Source organism: Grampus griseus, assembly GCF_964374135.1.
Source record: "Grampus griseus genome assembly, chromosome: 1".
Taxonomy (NCBI): domain Eukaryota; kingdom Metazoa; phylum Chordata; class Mammalia; order Artiodactyla; family Delphinidae; genus Grampus; species Grampus griseus.
Genome location: NC_139017.1, coordinates 148,085,438 through 148,102,635, shown reverse-complemented (window position 1 = coordinate 148,102,635; position 17,198 = coordinate 148,085,438). Strand labels below are relative to the sequence as shown.

Below are 17,198 nucleotides of genomic sequence, written 5' to 3'. Positions count from 1 at the left end.
CACAATGTTTGTGGAATATTAGAGTGAATGAGAAATGTGTGAAGTGGAAGAGAGGTCAAGGGACCCAGAGTCAAGTGGGGAAAACATTAAGAATTCAAAAGACTTCCTACTTCCCTTGGGGTGGCACTATCTGTTGAGTCAATAAATATTTACTGTGTTAGGTATACTTCAGTGGCTTTGGGGGTCACACCTAACTCCAAAGGCCTGAATTTAAATCTTCCAGTTAGTACCTATATGACTTAATGTAAGTGGCTGAACCTCCATAAAATGTGAACAACAGTACCTGTCTCATATGATCGTTGTGAAGATTAAAGGAGATGACCCAGGTAAAGTGCTCAGCACTGCTTCTATCTTGACATGTCACAGACAAGGGGGGAAGCAAGAAGGTATATACTTGTATGTACATTCATAAGCATTCATTTAACAAACATTTCCTAAATGCTTACTGTGTGCAAAGCACTGTTCAGAGAGCACTATTGAGAGGCTTTGGACTAAGTGTCCATCTAGAGATGAACAAAGTCGACTATTATAAATGATGAAACAGTTCCAGAGGTCCGTTAGAGATAGAGAACTTCAACTATCCATTACTCACCTGGACCACGCGGGTAAATGACCACAGCAATCCCTCAGTAAATGCCCACTGACTACATGAATGAACATGCCCAAAGACTCACTTCCTTCAGTTCCTGTCCTAGTCCTAGGAGAAAGCGTCTTCAAATATCTGATATAGACCACCTGAGGTCCTACCAAATAGTATCTCCATGGCCCTGGGGTTATTGCAAAATACTCACAGTCTAGACGAGAAGACAGACATATAAATTAACAATTACAGAAGTGTGTGGTGAGTATTCCCACAGAGATAAACCCAGACAGTTAAGAGAGCACCAAGGGGGGCACCTTACCCCAAGGTGGGGATTAGTTCTTGAAGGCTTCAAAGAAATGACACCAAAGCTGAGCATTAAAGGACGCTTTCTAGAAGGCAGGGAAACCTACTCCAGGCAGAGGGAAGCATGTGTGTGAAGGCATAGAAGCAGGAGATGTGGCAGGTTTAGGGAGCTCTGGGTAGTTTGGTGTGGCTCCAGCCCAAAGGTCGTATAGCTAAGGGGGAAATGTCAGCAAGAGTCAGTTATGAAGAGCCATGTATGCCTCGCTTGGTAAGAAGTTTGGATTTTAATTGTTTATCTTTTTCAGCCCTGGCTACACACTAGAATCACCTGGGAAGTTTTAAAAATATCAGTGCCTCGCTCTCACCTCCAGATTGATTCTAAGGGTTGTTTTTAATGGGAAGAGGCTTAAGCGTGTTTATGTGCTGTGTGGAAGGCAGTGAGATCCAGCATACATGGAGGGGTTAGCCTTTGGCTCAAGAGAACACCCCCCAGTCTGAAATATACAGAAAAGAAGGGTAACTTTGTCAGTGGACTGGGAGGAAATGGGACCATTTGGGACCTGCAGAGAAGCTAGGATGAAGGCCTTGGAGGTAAGAGGGTCCGCAGAAGGGTACCTACACCAGGGGCAGGCTGATGAACTGGAGAAGCTGAAGGGGTCCAGGAACTGTCTTGATAAGGATAAAGGCCAGGTGTTCGTGTGGGTAGGGAAGAATAGGCAGTCCAACAGCTGAAACTCCCCCTGAACTACCTGGCGCCTTCCTAACGGGAAGTGATGTGGCAACGTCCCCTTGGCCCCATTCTCTCTGACTCACATCTGACTCACGGCTCTCTGAGGGGCCTTTCTCCATCCTCTTTCCCCAGAAGATAAACTACTGATTTACCGTCTCCAAGGTTCAGCCTGAAAACCACCATCTGTATGAACGTTAACAACTCTGTTTCCCCGATTATGCAGCTTTATATGTTTCTGCAGAAAAACTAAAGGTAAATGGGATCACAGAAGCAGGAAAAAATGGGAAAAGGTATGCCTGTATGTGCATGAGTGGGCGAGGGAGGGAGCAGGTGAAGCCGTGGAGGGAACAGGGCATGGGAGACACAGAGGAACTGGCTGAGAACAACAGGCACTGAGGGTCGAGGCTGAGAGACAGCAGGAGTGGCAGATAGGAAGGGAAGCAGCCTCCCAGGGCCTGTGTCAAGCTTCTCCCTTCCCCATCCTGTAAAGGGCAAAGGGCGCTTTCTACACAGTATCCACACAGAGGAGCTGAGCAGAGGGCTGAGTCCGTGAGGACAGTGGAGTGAAGACGAGGGTGAAGGGCTCATCAGTTAATCATTCTGCATGTACCTGGGCCTTAGCTCACTAGTGTCCTCTGCCTAAGGCTGGGACCTTGGCTGAAGGAAAGACATCCGGCCCGCAGAAGAGAGAGACTGCATGCAAACAGTCATCACACCATCTGGAATTTGGGGATTGCCTGGACCCTTGAGAGGTCAGGGGCAAGGTCTGATCCACTGTAGGTAGCCAATGCCAACGCATTATGGGTATCGTTCAGTGTTCGCTGAACTGAAGTAAAGAAACTCAGCTTGGGGGAGAGGGCTGTGATAGAATGTGCAGGAAGAGCTCTGGAGAGAGAAAAGGGAAGGCTTTGGTGAGGGGACAATCCAGGGGAGGTTATCAAGATGGAAGAAAGAGAGTTAGCAAGATCTGGAAGATGTGGGAGAAGGGCCAAAAGGGGAAAAGAGGAAACGCAGCTTACTGTTCAATACTTTCTCTGGCAAGTGTAGGGCCAGCTGCTTTCCATATGCTCTTATGGTTCAGTCCTGTAAGTTAAGTACTTATCTGTAAGTACTTACCTGTAAGTACTTACCTGTAAGTACTTACCTGTAACGTAAGTACTATTATCACTGCTTAACAGATGGAAAAAAAAACAAAATCAGAAAGGGTGAAGGATTTCCTCAAGGTCACACAGCAAGTGAGGTGGAAGCAACATAGATGTTCCAAGCTGAGGAAAAAGTGTGGACAAAGGGATGGATGGAGGGAAGCACAGGATGGGAGTAGAGAATTGCAAGTGATTCTGTTTGGCTAAAGGATATGGTGAGTGAAAGGCCTTCATATGCTAGGTTAAAAAGGAGGTTGGCCCCAAATCATGAAGTGTTTTAAATGAAAGACTGAGGAGTTTTATTTGTACTGGGATGTCCCTGAAGATTTTTAAGGGGTTGGTATGATCCCCATTGTTATTGATAACGAAAAACCTGGTGAGAGTGAGATGATCAAGAGGAAAGCAGAGGAAGGGAGAGCAGGTGGGAGACCAGCTCAGAGGCACAGGTGTGACAGAGTGAGGGCCTAACCTAGAGCAACGGAGTGAGAAGGAAGAAGAGGGGAGAGAGCAGAGAGAGGACCCAGAACTGACAGCAAGGTTGGCACGCTGGATAATGCAGGTGGAGCAGGCTGGAGGAAGTGAATGCAGTTTGGGACACCCGGAGTTTGAGGAAGGATGGCACATCCCCCAGGCAATCTGAAACACAGTACTGTAAGCTTAGGGGAAAGGACGGGGTTCGGGGGGAAAAAAATATCTGCGGATTGCCTGTAGAGATGAAACCACACAAAGTGGACTGTAGTAGCTGTAGGTCTGGTCGTATACAGATACTGTCCCATCCCCCTGCTTTCATCTCCTTTAAGGAATTCCTGTCCCGCTCCACTGGCCTTTTAATCATGGTGTTCTCTCCACTTCCCCCAACGCTCCTAATGGTACAGAATCCAAGCAGCAACAATCAGAGTTCTTTCATGGGATGAGCTATATGCGGTAGAGTGGAGAAACGCAGAGACAGAGAGCCTAGATGACACTGGAGCCCCTGACCCACCTGGAGCTGGTCACCCTTCAACTCCACATCCGCATAACCCAAATCCAGTTGGGTCTCTCTCTCTCTCTCTCTCTCTCTCTCTCTCTCTCTTCAGTTAAGCTAGTTTAATTGTAATATGTTGCAATCAAATATACCATGTGATAAAAACGAGATTGCTCAGGAGATAGGAGAAGAATAGTATTAGCATTTCAGTGCTAACTATATGCCTGGAGGCCCTTGTGTGCTTTTCTAAGAAGCTTGGACTTTATCCTGTAGAAAATTAAGAGCTATTTAAAGGTTTAAATTGAATCTTAAATATGCTCGGTGGAAGGTACCTTTCTGAGGCCGGTGCTATAATCCCATTTTACAGAGGTAGAGATTGAGGTTCTTGGAAGTGAAGTAACTTGCCTAAGGTCACACAATGGGTAAGTGTCCAGGTCAGGTATAATTTAAGAATGGTCAAGTGTACAGGGGAGGAGGTGGTAAAGACTTTACAGAAGTAGGTGCCACTGGGAGGATGAATTTTTCACTAGGTGAACAGGGGTTTGGAGCAGGAAAAAGAGAGGGAAGACATACCAAGGAGAGGGCAGAGCATGTGTTAAGTATGGAGGTGTGAGACAGCACCTGACCTGCAGGTGTTGCCGATAGCTTAGAGTACAGTGGCAAGAACCAGGACGTTGCCATGGCAAAACAAGGCCTAAAGCACTGGTGGTGAGTGTGAGGAAGAGGCAAGCATGGAGCTCTGGTTTGTGATGCCCACTGAATCACACAGCCACCCGTGAAGACCTGAGCCCGGATTGAGTAAGCACAGACAGAGGAGAGAACACATCCCAGCTGCACAGAGAGACCTCTGAGTGGTGAAGGGCCTCCTTTAGAGATGGGATGTAGGCAGACTGTGGAACTGAGTCTTCAGCTGGTGTGGACAGGGAACAGACACAGTTTAGAACAGAGGAAAAGGAACATTGCCAGTGAGGGAGCTTGTCATCTGATCTCAAATCTAAATCACACAATTTAAGAGCTCAAACTGGGCTTTAATAGAAGAGTGTAGGTGACAACTAAGTGCGAGAAAGTTCACACAACAAGATTTGAAAATGACTTATCACATCAGGCAAACCAATATAAAAATGTTCCAGTGCCTGTTCTGCACATTGTGGGGGATGAAACGTGCCCAGAGGGTCTCTCCTGACACGTGAGCATAGCTGTATGCACAGATGAGCTGCAGAGGGAGGAAGAGTTACCTCCTCATAGAGGGACTGGTCAATCATTGATTTAAGCAACAACTACTGACAGCAGACTTCTAGACACTATCCTGAAGACAGTTAATATTTATTGAGCTTCTACTATTGTCAGGCACACTATTCTAAGCACTTTGTGTATATTAATGTATTTAAACTTCACAGCATCCCCCAAAATAAGGAAACAGAGGCACAGAGAGGTAAATCAACTTGCCTAAGGTCACACAGCTAGTCGGTGGCACGGCTAGAATTTGAACCCAGGCAGTCTGGCACTAGAAACTGCTCTTTTAACCAAAATGCTACATTATACTCTCTCTCTAAAGTCAACCTAATAATAATAATAATAGCAGCAACTACCACTTAACGTGTTTATGATGGTCCAGATGCCATAGTATGCCAGGCATGCACATTTCTTGCCAAAGATCATATGGCTCCCAGACAGAAGAACTGGATTCAAACCTTGGCAGTTCAGGGTGCTTGAACTTGGGGGACAATAAAGACCAGCAGGAGCTAGAATAAGTCTGCACAAGGCACAAATGTGGAGCGGAAAATAGGAGGTCGTTGACTTTACCTGGTGGGAGTGGCACTGGGTTGTAGACAGACTGGGTTGTTGGAAAGCTTCACAGAGGAGTGACTCATGAGCTGAATTTTGAAAGATAAGATTGAGTAGTCATCACAGAATGATGGGGCAAAATGTTCCATGCAGAGGGAACAGTGGGACTAAAGGAATGGGGTCTGTTACATTCAGGAAACTTCAAGCACTTTGAAGTGGGTGTCAGGACACTACAGAAAATAAGTCAGAAGTCAGGGGCTAGATCACACAGAATCCTACTTGCCTTTCCAGGAAATCTGAGCTGTTTTTCAAACTTCCACTGAAGTAAATGTAAAAAAAAAAAAAAAAAGGAAGAAGAAATATCCCCAGAGAATCTAATGGCTAATTATGAAGCCCTTCAGACTAGTAGGAATTCTTTGAAGTCTATTTTCTCTTACTGCATGCATGATAATTCTGCATTCTGTTTAAATTATTTACCCTCGAATAAAATGGGCATTCTAGGACGATTTTTTTTTAATATTTATTTATTTAGGCTGCTCCGGGTCTTAGCTGTGGCATGCGGGATCTTCGTTGCAGCATGCAGACTTCTTAGTTGTGGCACGCGGACTCTTAGTTGTGGCATGCATGTGGGATCTAGCTCCCCGACCAGGGATCAAACCCGGGCCCCCTGCATTGGGAGCGTGGAGTCTTACCCACTGGACTACCAGGGAAGTCCCTCTAGGATGATTTTTATCCTGCGACTTTCAGTATGCCTAGCACACTGCCCCTACCAACCTGCCAGGTATGTGGACTCCAGTTTGAGAAACATGGGAAGGAAACTATCAAAAGGATTTTAATCAAGGGAGTGATGTGATCAGACCTGCAGTTTAGATAGATGTATCTGGCAGCCATATGGAAGATGAGTTGGAGTGGGCAAGACTGGATACAGGGAGTCTGAACAATACTTTTAGGGTGAGAGGCCCAGGGCCTAAACTGCAGGGCAGGATCCTGCGGAGACAGAATTGACAGGATTTAGTATCTGATTGAGTTGGGGGGGCGCGTTTAGGATGGCTTCCATAGACCTGGCTTAGGTCACACCTAGGATGTTAGAAAAGAAACAGGTTTGAAGGGAAAGATGATTGGATTTGGACATTCAGAACCTGAGGTACTTGTGGATCATATGGGCAGAGATACCCAATAGGCATCTGCAAGTCAGCAAAGAGGTCTGGGCTGAAAATAAAACCTGTTTGAGTTATGTACATAAAGGTGGTGGTCACAAGGAGAGCAGGTAGAATAAGAAAAGAAGGTTAAGGACAGAGTACTGGAGAATAACAACATTCAAGAAGCAGGCAGAGGGGGACTTCCCTGGTGGCACAGTGGTTAAGACCATGCACTCCCAATGCAGGGGGGCCCGGGTTCCATCCCTGGTCAGGGAACTAGATCCCACATGCATGCCGCAACTAAAAGTCTGCATGCCACAACTAAGGAGTCCGCCTGCCGCAACTAAGACCCAGCGCAACCGAATAAATAAATGCTTTTTTTTAAAAAAAGGAAGCAGGCAGAGGGACAAAAGGCCAAGAGCTGCAGAGAAGGAATGGCCAGAGAGGTGGGAGCCGGTGAAGGGCAAGAGGTGAAAAGTTAATGGCCAGCACTGTTAAACACCATGGAGATAAGTAAGAAATATAAGGACTGAAAAAAGTCTGGATTTAGCCATCAGGTCAGCAGTGATCTGAGACAGGGTAGTTCCCGAGGAAGGGTGGAAGTGGGGCTAAAGAGTGAATGGGAGGTGTGCAGGAAAATGGTAGGCTCTGTATTTCACGAGCGTGGCTGTGTGTCAGTGAGTGGGGACATGGACTCAAGAAGGACTAACACGGAAGGATACTAACCAAGGCCATGAAAATGGGTGCAGCCCAGAGAAATTAGTGCAAAAAAAGAAATAAGGATGCTCTACATTTGGGGTGTGGGCCAGAGAAGATGAAGAATCAAAATGACCATAAACTAGGGAAATTCGGGTGAGGGCCAGGGAAGGCAGTGGAATGGCCGAGGCAAAGCGGAAAGGGGAGCAGCCTAGGGCTCCTTGGATTTGATTTAGTAAGGAAGGGTATCATGACATGGAAAAGTATAATTTACTGCTTTTATGGGGGAGTCTCTCTGGTACATATATCTTGCCCAGGGGAGAGAGGGGGCTCCCTGAGTGGGAAGGTGACTTCTGGCATTCAATGCATTTATCTCTGCGGTAACTTACTACCTCTTTGATGAATTTTCACTAAAGAACTAGTGAAAGCTAGAAAACAATTTTAGGGAAGTGATCTAGAGGGATGTGGGTATTTTAAGCTGCAGGTGACAGGGAACTTCAGGAACAGTTTGGAGGGATTCAAGGGATTGGCGGGCTGATCTAGGAAAAACCTAGCCTATAATAACATAGTCATGCAATGAGGAATATGAAAAATGCCAGGGGATAAACAGGCTGGAGAATCATTGCCAGAGACTTTAAAGCTAGGAAGGATCACTGGGAGCACCCAGGCGAGAAAACCGAGGCCTATAGGGAAGTCAGGGGCCTTATCCATGATGTACTTGGGGAAGCTGCCATGTCCAAGTGGTAGGCGACATCTTGAGAAAATGTGAACTCATCAAGAGATGACAACAGGGCTTCCCTGGTGGCGCAGTGGTTGAGAGTCCGCCTGCCGATGCAGGGGACACGGGTTCATGCCCCGGTCCAGGAGGATCCCACGTGCCGCGGAGCGGCTGGGCCCGTGAGCCATGGCCGCTGAGCCTGCGCGTCTGGAGCCTGTGCTCCGCAATAGGAGAGGCCACGACAGGGAGAGGCCCGCGTAGCGCAAAAAAAAAAAAGAGATGACAACAGAGATCCAGGAGCTGCCTCAGAGACGCACAGGAACTCAAGAACAAAAGAGAGATAAGTTAAAGGGAAGAAGAGAGGAAGTTTGTCCTGTGGGACAAAACACATGTTGAAGCAATGGATGCCCTGGCCCTGTCAGATGGATTGGAGTTCACCTTCTGTTCCAGTTAGAAAGCCCCATCTGCAGGGTGGCAAACCCCTTCCAAGTGTTAGCCCCTGTGCGTTCAAAGCTGATGGGCCAGAGCCACATCGAGCCTCCATAGGTTGGTACAGTGAACCCTCTGGACTGAACCAGAGAGGGACCACAGCCCCCAACCCTACTCCTGGTCCACTGCTAAACTTCAATAGGCTAGCCCCCCAAATCTGGAACAGATGGAAGAAAATGTACACCCCTTGGTAGTTTCTCTGAACAGTAATCAGGAGTTGACCTAGGGTGGGCATTTGGAAGGATTCCGCCTCCGTCCTGCCTGGTGCTGGGATCAGCTCACACGGCTCCTGTGTCCACAGGGCACAGAGAATACATTGTCCATAAGGAGGATTATTCTGTACAAGAAGCTCAGACAAAGGGAGAGGTTGTTCCCAGCTGCCTGGGGGAGGTGAGAAGGGGGTGGGAAAGGGACCAGCCTTGCACTGGGGCATTCCTGCAGAGCTCAGCTTCTTCCCTTCAACAGCAGGACAGGAGGTGGGCGCTACACCCGCTGCAGCTCAGTCCTCATGGCAGGACTGATAATGGAGTTAGAAGGAGCACTTAGCTAGAACAACCTATCTACCTTGGCTGTTTCCCAAGAAAATGCAAGGTGAAGTTAGGTGACCTAGCTAGGTAGGGCAGCAATAGACACCAGGAGGGGAAGAGAACAGGGTGACTGGGGCAATCAGCAAAAGGGACATTCAACAATGACTGAGTCCCAGCCTCAGGGCAGAGCTGGAGAGGGAGTGGTCCTAGCAATGGGTGTCGTGGGAACACTGATGCATCCACCTTCAGCAGGATGACCTCTGTGCTACAGAATATTGAAGTTTCACAGCTGCTGCTTCTTTCGCCATCCCAGACACACACCTGGCAGACAATGGCCTAATCTCATTCTCCCGGGGCCCCAAGAGTAGGAGAAAACACAAGCCCTAGGCCAAACAGAGCCATCAGAAACTGAGCAACACTACCAGAGTGGAGCAAGAGGGCCATCTTTTGCAAATCTGAAATCTGAGCAAGGGAGCAGGTCAATGTCCTCTTCTTGAAAGGAAACTCTGTATTCCCTCCTTTGGGAATGAGTGTGTTAGGGATGGGAGATACTCTCCATTGAGGCATTTACTGGGCTGTATGGGCCCCAAAGTTGGCAGTGCTACATAGGTTTGTTCACTCCAGAGGATCTGGGGTTGAGGGGTTGGGAATGAGAGCACATGCTCCCGGAGTGAATATAAAGACATGAGTGCCTGCGGAGTAAGGACTGTTGGTTTAAGGGCACAAGATGTAGGTGGGGTCCTGCATATGTCCCTGCTGGTGCAGGAGGACATTTCCACTCTGGGAGGACAAGGAATCCATTTCAGATGGTACTTTGGGAATGATGTCGATATTAGGCTGGGACAACAAAGAAACTTGGGGTGGTTTCAATAGGTCCAGAAAGTTTTCAAGAAACTTTCAATAGGAAGGAATCTTTTGGTAGAATAAAGGACAGCAGTCAAAAGATGCTCCAGGGGTTTTAGAGAAGCACACCTTGAACTCTATCCAATATGACAGTTAGCTCTGACATTTCCAGTGTGAAGGGAAGAGAAGATAAGGAACATCTGAGTGGGCTGATAGACCGGTAAGGGAGCACTGCTGAAGTAGGGGACAGTTCTGACATTGCCTCAGAGCTGATGGCAGGACTTTCCGTGCTCCTGTGTACTATGATCAGTGAACTGTGTGAATACCATTTCTTGTCTTGATGGAACGGGAATGGATGTGACATCTGCAACCACTTTCCCAGCACTTTGCTGCCACAGCCTGGCAGAATTCTGCCTGGCACTGAACAAATGCCAAAGTACTAATGTGTGACAGAAGAGAACAGAAAAAAGGCAGCTGGAAGGTGTGAGAAGGGCCTCCTATTACCTCTCAGGACATTTAGATCAAAGCTAAGAAAACTTTTTATTGGAAAACAAATTAGAATTGCTTTGCAGCAACCTTGAAAGTCTCTGACATGTAGTCTCCAATCCCTACATAGCTGTCTCAATTTATCTGTCAGATTAACCCTGATACAGTGGCCATCAACTTAAATAACTTTATTCAGAGAAACCCTTTGGTCCACTTCTGCTGACTCAACCCCTGCCCTAGCTCACAACAGAGAGCTAAGCAAGGCAGCTTAAGCTGGAGACCCAAGCCCACTCTGCTCTCAGCTTTATAAAAGCAGGCAAAAGTACTGGCGGCTGCCACCTCCCGCCATCCACCTGGCCCTTATTGGAACCACAGGCTCAGTGTACTGGAGAAAAACCATCCTGGCTGGAGCCCAGGAACCAGGCAAATTATGAGGATAACTCAACCATGATGAAAGATGGTGTGAGGTGCAATACCCCTCTCCCTCTAAAATAAGAAAAAAAGAGTCTGGGGAACAAGGGACTTTTTCATCTGCTAAGAAAAACCCTTTCTCACATAGTCCTGCCTGGTAGAGCCACTTCCTGAAGAAGCCCCCATATACCGGGCCTTCAACATCTTCCTTCGTGTGTGAGGTGTAGGGGAAAGGATAGGGTACTTTGTGACTATTTCCCAGATAAGAGCTGAACTGGCTTCTCAGAGGATGGAGAACAGAGCAGGCCTGAGCTTCTCCAGAGCCACAAGTGGACCGTCTGTCTCAGACCAGAAGCCTCGTCACCTGCAGCTTGGAGAGATGGCCAGGATGGAATCTGGGCAGGAAGGCCTGCGGAGACAGCAGGCCTCTAAGGACACAGAGGCTGTCACCGTTTCTGGCAGCATGAAATAAGCACAGGCTTTCAAACAGAGCTGAGCGGTCCATGATCTCGTGTCCATCAGCTCACCACAGACATGAAGCAGGATCAGATCAGGATAAGTTCTGGATCGAGGACTGAAGAGGGGGCAGTGGGGAGAAGTGGCTGTAGAAACTCTCATTTATTGAATACCCATTATTTCATAGACTGTGCCAAGTGTTTTACATTCATTTTCCCATTTTAATCCTCACAACAACCCTATGAGGTAGGTATTATCACCATTTATAAACAAGAAAACCGGCTCAGAAAAATTAGGTCACTTGCCCAAAGTCACACAGCTAGTCGGCAGTGGAGATGGGATCTGTCTGTGGCTGAAAGCCCGTATTCTTTTTATTATACCCATCTAGGTCAGCTTTGGGCAAAAGGCAGCTTCACTGCCCAACTCTGCAAAGAGCACCTGGGAGTGGAGGTTGTCGGCCACACTCACCGCTGGTAGGGATGCATGGAAGCCGACTTGATGTTGGTTTTTATTCCACTTGGCATTTTCCCTAAAAGGAACATGAAAAAAGACACCTGAAGCACAGTAAGACGTTCATGGTAAATCAGAAATGTGGTCCCTCAGGTTCCCTTCTGCACCTCCGCTATCATCTCAGAATCTCTGTGGCATCTGACCCTGGACGGCAAGGCTCAGAGGTATGGCTCTTCGTCCAGCCCTCTCCCTGAAGGTGTCTAGGAGGAGGAATAGTGGGAGGGGTTGGAACACACCTGGCTCCTGCTCACCCGCTCCTAGAAAAAGAGAACTAAATCTGTGGGACCCCCATTTAATGTCACAGGTAAAAGAGTGTTATGTTCTCTCTTATTTTAATTGTCCCTTTGTCTGGACAGCTTGGAAGAAAATACCTCTTCTAGCTGCTTGCATCTGAACTCTGCCAGGCTGCTCTTATAATTACTAAAAGCGAGCAGGAGAGACAGGATACAGAGAAAGGAATACACGCAGCACCGGGAAACTTCCCTGCTTGTCCATTCCCAACACACCTACCCAATGGTCCTAATGAAGGTCTGACCATTCATTTTTCTACCTAAGACAAGACAGTGAGAACACACCTAACACCCAGAGTTAAAGGGGACAGAAGGGTAGTTGAGGCCGAGGTCTGAGATGGGGTGGGAGGCGAGAGCAGTTCCTGCTTGTCAAAGTTCTTCCTCATTGTCTGGTACCTATTAAGGGTCTCAAATGAGACTTTTACTCCAAAAGTTTTTTTTCTGGGTCACAGTCCAAGGGAGAAAAGGAGAATATCTCCAGCTCTGGGGACGCTGGGGCCCCAGATAACCCAGCTTATTCCCACTTCCCTGCTCAAGGTCTGCCACCATGCCAATCCCTGTCACCTTACCTGGTTGACCTGCTTGGGCCATCTGCACCCCACTGAGCATTGGCTGCTGCTGACTCGGAGCTCCTGCCATCTGCACCTGCTGTAATCCTGAGGCTCCTGCGAGGATTGTCCCAGCTCCTGGCTGGCCCGGCTGGCCAGGACCACTGCTGCCTGAAGGCCTCCAATTAGACAGCCCCTTCCCAAAGGCAACAGCTGCCACTAATGCATTGGTGTCTGCTGGGTTAAAGGTCTGCTTGTTCGGCCGGAGACCTGAAGAAAAAGGTAAGTGGGGACCCCGAGGTATGCCTCTGGCCCTGGACCGAACCTAGCAGCAGGAAGGCCAGTATGGGTACCAGGGATTGGAGTTCTGACTTCAGCAGAGTCTAGGCTCCCTGGCAGCCCAGAGGAAGAGCCAGAGGACCCCCATGACTATCTCAGAATACTCCCTTCTCCCTTTGCCCATTTCCTCCACCTGCTCCAGGGCTGGCCAGAAATACAAAAGGCTAACAGAATGGACGCATACCTTTTCCCAAGCAGCACATCCTTTCGTCCTCACTTCACCACTACCAACACCACCCTTCCTATTGATCTTATCCCTCTTTCCTCCTCCGTTTTGCCACCAATCCCTCCATACCTCCACTCTCCGCTTCTCGTTCCTCTTTGCTGATTTTCTCCAGAAGGTTTGAGCACATTTTATTCAAGCTCTGGATCTGCTTCTGCAACACACATAAATTTGTGCAGAGATTAGAGCAAGCAAGAAATGATTACGGGGAAGTTTCTTCCTTGGGCTATTCCAGGGGCAATTGAGGGGTAACCAGCTGTGCATCCCTACCATACAGAGGTGGTAATGCCCAGCTTCTCATGATAAAATTTGGGGTGGGAGCAGCAGGGCAGTGACTCAGTCCAACCTGAGCTGCATCAGCACCAATGCGGGCAGCATCCGTTGTCAGCTGCTTCTCTTGCTCTTCTACCTCAGGGTCAGGCTTGGTTCTCAGATGGTCAGGGACCACCTCATGGCTAAAAACAGGTACCCGTCCTTCAGTCTGCCTCTGTAACACACAGATTTTATTGATCCTACTCTGCACTCCAAGAAGATTCAATCTGGCCTGATATATACATAGTTCCTTCCACAGGCAAACAGTGCATTTTCAGGGAAAACACAACCTGAGACTAACAATATCTGGCTTCCTAAGACACTATCCCCCTCACTCCATCCTTCAGTTCTGTCTACTCACTCCCCTATCTCTACCAGACCTAAGGATAAACCTCTTTCTGCCACATTTAAATCAAAGATTGAAAGAGAAAAAGTCAGGGACTTCCCTGGTGGTCCAAAGGTTAAGGCTCCGTGCTTTCACTGCAGGGAGCACGGGCTGGATCCCTGGTCGGGGAACTAAGATCCCACATGCCGCACAGCTCAGCCAAAAAACAACAACGACAACAAAACAAAACAAAACAAAAAAAGAAAAAGTCACAAAAGAACATACTTTCTGCTCAAGACAGGTGTTGGAGGAAAAAGGTCTTTGTCTTGGTGACATATGCCTCAGATTAATTCAGTTTGGGAATGGCTCTCCCAACTCCAGAAGGACAAAAAGCAAAGCCTCCGAAATGCAGCCCTCACTTCTTACTGCCACACACTACTGCAGATTCAGAACTTCTAGAATAGCCAACCAACCACTGTGCCCTCAGTCCTCATCTAAGAACTTAATTTCCCAAGTTGCACCCCTCTCCTCCTCTTACCATGAGATCTTCATCTCGGTCTGGGGACAACACCAGAGGGATGATGACCTGGTTACGGAACAGTGGTGTCTTTTCATGCTTCAAGACCTTGTTCAGAGTGTTCAACTGTCCAGAGAGCAAGGCAAAGCTGTCCAGGACAGATGGCCTGGTGGTGGAAAGAAGGTGTCAGAATGTTCCCAGTAAAGGAGCCTCAAAGGGGGTCCTTCAGACTAGGAATACCCAGACTCACCCCCAAAACACTCATAGCCCTATGGCTGGCCTGGGCAGGAACTAGCCTGGCTCACAGGGATTATGGGGTTAAGAAAGAGGGACACACTTTCAGTTTCTGATACAGATGGAGAAGAAAGGCAGGTCATTATAGCAGGCCCCCCTTATCTGCAGTTTCACTTTCCGAGATTTCATCTACCCGTGGTCAACCACAGTCCAAAAATATTAAATGGCAAATTCCAGAAAAAACCAATCCATACGTTTTAAACTGGGCGCTGTTCTGAGCAGCGTGATGAAATCTTGCTTCATCCTGCTCTGTCCCACCCAGGACGTTAATCACCCCTTTGTCCAGCATATCCATGCTGTATACGCTACCCACCCCATTAGTATAGAAAAAAAAAACATAGTATATACCGTATAGGTTTCAGTACTTTCACAGTTTCAGGCATCCACAGAGGGTCTTAGAACTTATCCCCCACAGATTAGGGGGGACTACTATATTTGAATGGGGGTAAGGACAATGGCAAAATAGGAACCATGGCTACACTATTATCACTAAAACTTCAGAAACTGGGTAAAAGTCTCCCTTCTGGCCTAAAAGTAGTATCCACACTTCCAGAGTAGATTGGACCTAAAAGACTCAGCAACATCCATGGCAAGAGATCCAGTATGATTACTGTAGTGGGAGGACCCACTGCGGGAGGACCTCCTCCCAGAGAAGTCAAATGATGAGAATCAAAAGCTAGTGAGAGGGGCTTCCCTGGTGGCGCAGTGGTTGAGAGTCCGCCTGCCGCTGCAGGGGACGCGGGTTCGTGCCCCGGTCCGGGATGATCCCACATGCCGCAGAGAGGCTGGGCCCGTGAGCCATGGCCGCTGAGCCTGCGTGTCCGGAGCCTGTGCTCCACAACGGGAGAGGCCACAACAGTGAGAGGCCCGTGTACCGCCAAAAAAAAAAAAAAGCTAGTGAGAACCTGGGCTGGGAAACTGGGCATTTCTCTACTTCCTTACCATGGGGGCCCAAAGCCAACTTCAGTGTTAAATGTTGGGAAACCCAACTCTTTCTAAATCAAGAGATGTTTGCAAACTGATAAATGGTTACATCACTGGAGATGTCCTAGCCAGCAGGTAGCCTGGCCCCCCATCCATGGAGCCCTCCCCAGCTTGCCCTGGCAACCCTTACCAGGTCAGCCGGTCATATTCATTCTCCAACTTGTAAATGAAACTCCCCAGCGAATTCTTCAGATCAGCCACTTGACTCAGCAGTGCATCTAATGATGCCTCAAGCTGCTTCTCCTCCCTCTGCACCAATAGGAATAGGTTGGTTACTCAGATGAGTGTGAGAATGACACATACAGAGGAAGGCTGAAAAGCCAGGATGACAGTGTGTGATACCAGTCCAGTGACACAGGATCTCATTGGCATAGTGAGAGCCAGGTTGTTTACTTTCTTTGGTATTAGGGTTACAGACAGCGTCAACCCTTAGACCTTTACACCCATTCATCTGACCTCAATTCCTCCTACCTACTGATTCCTTTCTCTCATTGCTCCTAATCCAGGCCTGGTTTTTCTCTGTATTAGGTACACTCTATTCTCTCTCACTGAGTAATTTTCACCAGACCTAATGCCTGGGGTTTATTGTCTTTTGGGCACCTCTGCAGCATACATACTCTGACTTCCTCTGTCCTAAAACCTGCCGGTGAGTGTAGCCGTTCTTGCCCATGATACAATCTCTGGAAAATCTACCTACACATGAAGGATCTTCTGAATACCTGCCACTGCCGCCGCCACCACCGCGGCCATCCCCCACCTTCATTTGCCCTCAGTCTTTGCTCCTTTAACCTCCTCCTTGCTAAATTAATCTGCACTCATTTTATCTCTGTGCCAATATTCCTGTGCCCCTTTCACAAGCTTAGTCAACCTATAAAAACTTACGGAGAGGCTACCAGCTGCAAGAAACTAAGTGACAAATGAAAAACGGGCACAGACTAGGAAGAATGAAGCAAAACTGTCTTAGCAAATTGCCAACGTGCAGGACAGAAGCCTTGATCCTGGGTTCCACCCACGGCCTCAGATTATATTAGTCTGGCTTTTGGCCACCGCGGTCCCACAATTCCTTCCACCCTCGGGCTTCTCTCCAATTACAGATTGCCTGTTCTGTCGGCATCCGACAACGGCCATCCAACAGCCTAGGCCGGAGCCTGAGCCGATCCACCACTTTCTTGAGCCGTCTTCCTTGGACTGCACCTCAACCTTCCCAAATTACAACCTGATCCTTTCCCACACCCTAGCAAGTCAGTGCTGCCTCCTCCCTCCCGACTTAACCGCAGTCTGTCTCCCATCAGCCGGGCTCTACCCCCATCTCTCATCTGCGCCGCTCCCTCGCCAGTGGGCCTCTGCCCCATCGCGCGTCCCCTTATTCGACGGTCGAGGGCTCTACCCCCTCCTCTCAGCCCCAACTCCTCACTCCCTCCTCCGCCAGCCCACTCTCGGTCCCCGATACCCGAAGCTAGCTAGCGGTCACTAGCGCCAACCTGGCCCTCACCTGCATTGCGGCAACAGGGGCGGTGTCAAAGACTTCCTCTTCCGTTTCCCAAGTCAGCCAATCAGAAAGCTCAGGACTCGGCCCACCCCCTC

The 17,198-nt window shown here is 48.4% G+C and overlaps 1 protein-coding gene across 1 annotated transcript; it reads right to left on the bottom strand.

Moving 5' to 3' along the window:
* Positions 1 to 1,835: 1,835 nt before the first annotated feature.
* Positions 1,836 to 17,141, bottom strand: MED8 (mediator complex subunit 8). Its single transcript, XM_082670346.1, has 9 exons — positions 17,107 to 17,141; positions 15,745 to 15,863; positions 14,358 to 14,502; positions 13,529 to 13,669; positions 13,255 to 13,336; positions 12,642 to 12,890; positions 11,741 to 11,801; positions 5,526 to 5,596; positions 1,836 to 2,881 (listed from the first exon to the last, which is right to left on the bottom strand). The coding sequence occupies exons 1-8, from the start codon at positions 17,110 to 17,112 to the stop codon at positions 5,590 to 5,592; spliced, it is 810 nt and encodes a 269-aa protein (XP_082526472.1). The 5' UTR covers positions 17,113 to 17,141; the 3' UTR covers positions 1,836 to 2,881; positions 5,526 to 5,589.
* Between the last annotated feature and the right edge of the window lie 57 nt (positions 17,142 to 17,198).

What these genes read in the sequence shown, in the direction of transcription:
- MED8 (XM_082670346.1), bottom strand. An exon ending in GAATATGACCGGCTGACCTG is followed by an intron (nt 14,503 to 15,744) that starts GTAAGGGTTGCC and finishes TTCCACCACCAG; the next exon opens with GCCATCTGTCCTGGACAGCT. An exon ending in ACCGAGATGAAGATCTCATG is followed by an intron (nt 13,670 to 14,357) that starts GTAAGAGGAGGA and finishes TGTGTGTTACAG; the next exon opens with AGGCAGACTGAAGGACGGGT.